This window comes from Lissotriton vulgaris, chromosome 4_1 (assembly GCF_964263255.1).
Source record: "Lissotriton vulgaris chromosome 4_1, aLisVul1.2, whole genome shotgun sequence".
In the NCBI taxonomy this organism is placed as follows: Eukaryota; Metazoa; Chordata; class Amphibia; order Caudata; family Salamandridae; genus Lissotriton; species Lissotriton vulgaris.
The window spans coordinates 964,198,170-964,204,169 of NC_141691.1; the positions used below are offsets into that span (position 1 = coordinate 964,198,170).

At 48.3% G+C, this 6,000-nt stretch overlaps 1 protein-coding gene across 1 annotated transcript in view; it reads right to left on the bottom strand.

Annotated features, from left to right (window-relative positions):
• Positions 1-3,058, bottom strand: part of DIPK1C (divergent protein kinase domain 1C) — a 386,763-nt gene extending 383,705 nt beyond the window's left edge. The window contains exon 1 of the mRNA XM_086965226.1: positions 2,500-3,058. Within this exon, the coding sequence (XP_086821352.1) occupies positions 2,500-2,679 (180 nt within the window). The 5' untranslated portion in view covers positions 2,680-3,058. The remainder of the gene's footprint in view (positions 1-2,499) is intronic.
• Between the last annotated feature and the right edge of the window lie 2,942 nt (positions 3,059-6,000).

Below are 6,000 nucleotides of genomic sequence, written 5' to 3' on the forward strand. Positions count from 1 at the left end.
CCCATTGCAAGTAGAGAAGACCTCCTAAGAAGCCCTGGTATGGACCATTGCAGGGACACCAGACAACCTAAGAAGCGCTGGCATGGCCCATTGCTAGGATAGCAGACCTGCTATGAAGTGCTATACTGGCCACTGGCAGTGTAGCAGACCTCCTACAATGCACCGGTGATGCCTATTGCAGTTAAAGTAGCCTGACAACGAACTGCTTGTACTGCCCATTGCAGTTATAGCAGATCTCCTACATTTAGCTGATACTGTCCCCTGCAACTAAAGAAGACCGGCTATGAGACACTGGTACTACCCATTTCAGGCAGAGCAGACATCATAAAATGTACTGATACTGCCCATTGCAAGTACAGTAGACCCTCTCTTGTCTTCTTCCAGCCTTTACCGAGAACTGGGGCAAAGGTATTTTCCTCACTAACAAAGCAAGCGCAGATGATCAGTCTCTCAGCCTCTCGAGGACACAGGGGTTTTAGAGGAGCGCAAAAGATAGCGAGGAGAGAAAGGAATCGAACACGAAGGTCGCTTAAGGATGGATACTGCCCAAATACAAGTGCAGCAGACCTCCTACGAGCGCTCAAACTGTCCCACGTAGGGCAAAGCAGCCCCAGTGATAACTACTGCTACTGCCTGATGCTGGAATGACCAGCATCCCTCCAAGAAGTGCCAGTACTGTCCCATTAATGCATAACTACCCTGCTTTGAATATTGCTACCGCTCCCAAAAAATTCAAACAGCTCCGATAAGAAGAGCTTACCCTTTCTAAAAAGAATATTGACGCTCCGTAGAGATTTTATGATTCTATAGCATTGAAGTGAGGCAGCAGTAGTCCACTGTCATAGGCGCCTGGTTATATGGGTGTGCGGGGCTTGGCTCCAGCCTATCATTTATGATAAGACCTGGGTCAGGACTTTCCACATTTCTTACAGGCTAAATATATGCGAGGCTTGTGTATTGCCAGGCACCCACTTGATAAAGACAAGTCACAAGGGATCAGCATTTTTAAAGGGACTTAGGTGGGTTGTCAGAGACATATAAGGCTGCAATTCAAAGCCATCTTTCAATCTCTTATACCTTAGCACCTAAGCATTATAACATTCGGAACATAACATTTCCTTTACGTGTTGACGAAACTGCCCTTTATAAATACACCAAGCAAGTGTAGCCCCTGTGTAAAAATGTCATTTTGACCCACTTATAAGGTCGTCTCTCCAAAATGTGGAAAATATGTATGTGATTTATGTATGTAAAATAAATGTTCTTCTCACATTTCCACTCATAGTGTACAAACAGTCGGGAAGCCTATTTGTGGCACCAATAAAAATAAAATTTGATCATAAACCTCTTAAATTTCAGCATTTGGTCTATAAATGAAAACATGGACTGCATATTGTGGTTGGTGCTACACAAAATGAACAAATACTGCATAAATATTGTTCCATTTTAAGGTTTTCTCCATGGACCATCATGTATCTGAGTAATCCTGCATCCTGCCGGGTACACCCATCATCTCTCAATGACGCTGGCTCCAACAATAACCTTGTGAACTTAGCTCCAATTGAAGTATTAGTGTGTTAGCAACATGTTGAGTCGTTGGAATACATTTTTCCCTGGCAGCCTATTAGCTTGTCACCATGACTTATTCACTCCACCCTCTTCCTTGCTGCAGCGGCAAATATTGGTGAGTTTGTGCAGTGGTGCTGGAACTATTTTCAGATTGTGGGGTGCTGCCAACAATCTGACATCACTGAAGTCATTGGGATTGTGAAAAATCCAAGCGTCACACAAAGAACAAGGGTAGCAAATGATCCACACCCATTTTGAAGGAGAGTGGTAAGGAGATGGTACGTATCGGGTAAGGCATTTTGGAACATACTGTGCAAATATATTACTAAATGATGGTGTGGAATCACACTGTTATTTACAGACAACACGTTTTTCATTGAAATGGTCAGAAAATGTCGTACTGGTATACAGTTTTACTGATACAACTATATAGAGGACAAACAATAACGTGTGGAATTTGGGTTTCGATGAATAGTTGTCATTTGCACACCACCAAGTAAAGTGCCTTGATTAGTTGTGATCCTATCAAAATCTTTGCTTCCTTCACACAAAAAATATGCTTCCTTTGTGCTTTCCTACCAGCTGATATATTTTTACGTATTAGTACAGTTCATTTATAGATATTTAAGTCTGGTGGGTGCTATAAAAAAATCTAACTTTAAAGTTAGAGAAAGAAAAGTAAACACCAATCTCCATATCAAAAAATAATTTTAAAAAACTTGCACAGCAATTTGTCAGAAGACATAACCTGCCATAGGACCTCTGTGTGGAACCCACAGCAAATGTGATAATATAAAAATGTAAAGGTATCTGTATTGCTCATTCACCTTCGGAAGTCTAGCGTGGTAATTTTTGGGAAGCTGCAGCCCACCAACGCCCACCCCTACTTCATGCGTCTCTGAGTGTTGTATGTATTTGCGCGCGCCTTACCAGCCGGCCCAGGATCCTCCGGCTCTCGGCGTCTGTGCAGCGCTCGGAGAAGACGCTCCTGTGCACCAGGAGGAAGGTGTTCACCAGCACCCAGGCGGCCGCCCAGCAGAGCAGGAAGAGGAGCGCGCCGCGCCGGCACCCCCGCAGCTGCAGCCTCCTCAGCAGCGCCGGGGGTCTCATGGTGACACCTGAGGGGGAGGCGCAGGGGACCCATCCAGCTCTAGGGGGCGACTGTCCCGGGGAAGGGAGCGGGCATCCGGCAGGGACGAAGCACCTGTGGAAGCAGAGCCAGGGCGCGAGGGGTCACAGAGGTGGCAGTGATGCCGGTTGCAGGTGCTCGCGCAGCATGCCTCCGCCCGCACGTGGACTGTTGCTGCAGCTGCGGTGGGACTGGTGTCCTCTGCCGCCGTACAAGACTCGCCTGCTGCTACCGAATCCCCCCGGGCCCTCACTGATGCTGTCAGGGCATGGCTGGTGGTGCTGCCGCCCCGCCCCACCGCCCGCGCGGCTGCTGCCTCTCCACTCTTCCGAGAAGCCGTGGACCCGCTATCCCGCCCTCGTGCAGCGCCCAGCTCTTTTGCACTGAACTGAAGAGGCATTGAGAGTTAAGCCTCGTAGTTCCGCCCTCTTCGGTGCGCTCTGAACTCAGCCTTCCCGTCGCCAGGCAGCCCGCATTCCACCTCTCCCCGCCACCCCCTTTTGTAAATCTACGCACCGGCAAGAGGGGTTTGAGTCCCAGATTCGACCTTTTGTCTTGGAGTTGACTGCCCTGCTGTAGTTTTGGGGACATTGCTGTCAATGGTACACAGGGGGCAGTGGCACCGGGTCCCACGGTTGTGAGGGGTTCTCTGCACCATGGCCATGGCTGTTTATTAGTACTATTAATACAAACTAATAGGCTGCGGGCTCGTGTTCCTGATTTGCACCAGAGCCTACTATGGTGCCCTGGCTACTCTGTGGGGATACGCAGTGGGGCTCTCAATTTGACAACACACGGAATTATGGACGAGGTACTTGGAGACATATCACGTTTCAGTACACGATGAATCTTTGGCGCCAAGCCCATTTTAATGTCTGGAAGGCATAACACGAATGTGCGTCGTTTTGGTGAGGCGCATTTAGGTATCCGAGAGAAGTGGTGACAGGTGAAAGCTTATTCAGAGACAGCAAAATGTCTAAGGAGTCCTAAACTGACTGAAAAACACGTTCTGCAGGTGAACGAGACACACTCTTGCCCTTCCACGCTACTATTCCTGCCAAGAGCATTGTGCAAGGCAAGAGCCCTAGGCTGATTATGGCGTGACGGCACGTGCCAAGGGTGCACCTCAGAACTATTTTCACAGGCAAAATAAAGGAATGGAAATCACTTTAAAGACTGTATTTATTAATTATGCTATTTTGTTCAACATTAGCTCGAACCAGTCTGCTGTGGGTACTAAGGAGATGATATTTTCTCCACTAACAAAGCAAGTGTTTTTTTTGTGGACTTAAGATCACAGGGAGGGCTAGGCTCTCAGCCTCCTGAGGCTAGAGGGGTCACAGGGGAGCGCAAGAGTGAGCGATTAGAAGAGGGAATTAAACGAGAGGGCCACTCAGCCGTTGCGTTCAAAAAATGTTCTTTATCAATGGCTGCCGAATTCGCCTTTAGGTCTACCATGGTGATAGGCCACCCTGAATGTTCTGTGGTGAAGGCTGGAGGTTCATGACATGGTGCGCCTTTATTTCACGAGATTCTTGGCTTCCATTGGATGCCACTCAGTTAAGGTGGGTGCGTGAGTTGTCGCTGCTCATTTGTGAAAAGTTTCATGGTTGGCGCTATAGCGTGGGCTTTCCTCTCTAGGAATTAGAGGACCTTGAAACAAAGCTGGTTTGTCTCTCCTCTCGGTTGAGGCACTCAAATGTTCCCATGATTCTGGGCCTTGTACTCATTGGAATCTGCCGCTTACTTTCTGTTATTCGGATGTTGACTGATGGATTGAGTTGAAACATGGTCGTCTGAAGCCGCTCATGATGTGTAGTGTTGTGACTATATCTGGAGGGAGTCGAGTCCTCAACTTTGGTCAATTTGAAAAGGATTTAGTGCTCAATTTAGAGTTTGGCGATTTTTGTCTACTACAAACGCGGCAGATGTCCTCTCAACTTTATTACTAGAGCATTATATGCTATGGCAATTGTAATAAGGGGGGCAGTACAGCCATCATGTTTGCGAGAGAGTAACCTGCACACCAAACTCTAAATCAGCCCCTAAAACTTTAATCCTAGCCTCCACTGGAAACCAGTGAGGAAAATTGGGGGTGTTTAATGTGCCCCCACCTTTTTTTTTAGACTGAGGTTCAGTGTGGATGCCTGGTTTGGTGTAAAAATTTTACAGTATTCCAGTTGTGGCATATACAATGAGGAGGTGGTGAGTCGGGTGGAGGGAGTGTGGGGGAGCGCAGGGTTGTTAAATATATTTTTTAAAGGCACTTACCTGAAGCTGGAGGCCGCCTCCAGCATTGTTCCTCCGTGTTCTGATGCTTCCTGGTCCTAGCATATGATTGGGACAGCAGCAGAGACGCCCTGTGCCATCCCAGTGCTGCTCTCATGCTATGAAAGCAGCGCAGGGATTGGCATAAGCGGTCTGGCTTCACGCTCTGCTCAGGACAGGGAAAGTCGTGCCGGCATTGCCCCTGCTTGGAGGTAATTCACGGGGGGTTGTTGTGGGAGGATCGCTGGTAAATTCAAAAAATATTAAATTAAACTTACTTTCCTTTCCACAGGGTCCCGCATCTTCTCGGCTCCTGCTCTCCTGCCTCCAACAGGAATAGGAAGCAGGAAGCAAGGCTCCCTCCGGACCCTACCCTAAGCTAATCACAATCCTTCAAGCAGTGTTGTGATTGGTCGGGACGCCACCTAGCCAGGGGCTAACAGGGTGGCCATGTTCTCCATGTAGTCTGCTATGCAGCCTGCCTGGAGAAAGGGCAGAGTGCGCATGACTGGGTTGGGCAGCCTGAAAGGGCCGACCAAACAGTCTTTGCGCCTTCAGGAGTGTGCAAACCACTCTTCCTCTGCCCTGCTCAAAGAGCAGGGCAGCCCCATCCATCCACCCACACTGCACAAAGGAAAAATATAATGATAATAATTTTTAGTTATTACCATTTTATGTTTTAGATTTTTCGCACTGCGAGAAAGCAGTGGGGCGGCGCTCCTCGGACCTAGTGGAGGAGCTGCCCCTGGACAGGGAGTGTGTGCTGTTTCTCCAATCCAGCTGTGCAATACAGCCCGGTTGGAGAAACCTAACTGGGCATGTCTGTTTGGCCAGCTTAAGACAGCTGACCAAATAGACATGTGCACTTAGAAGTGCACTCCACTCCTCCTTCTCCCTCTCATGCCCCGGGCTGCCTCTCCCTACGCACACTGGCTCAGCCAGCAGGTGAAAAATAAAATGATGATAGAATATCATTTTCTTTTTCACCTGCTGGTTCTGAGCTGCTCCGGCAGTAATCCTGCCGTGCCAGCATT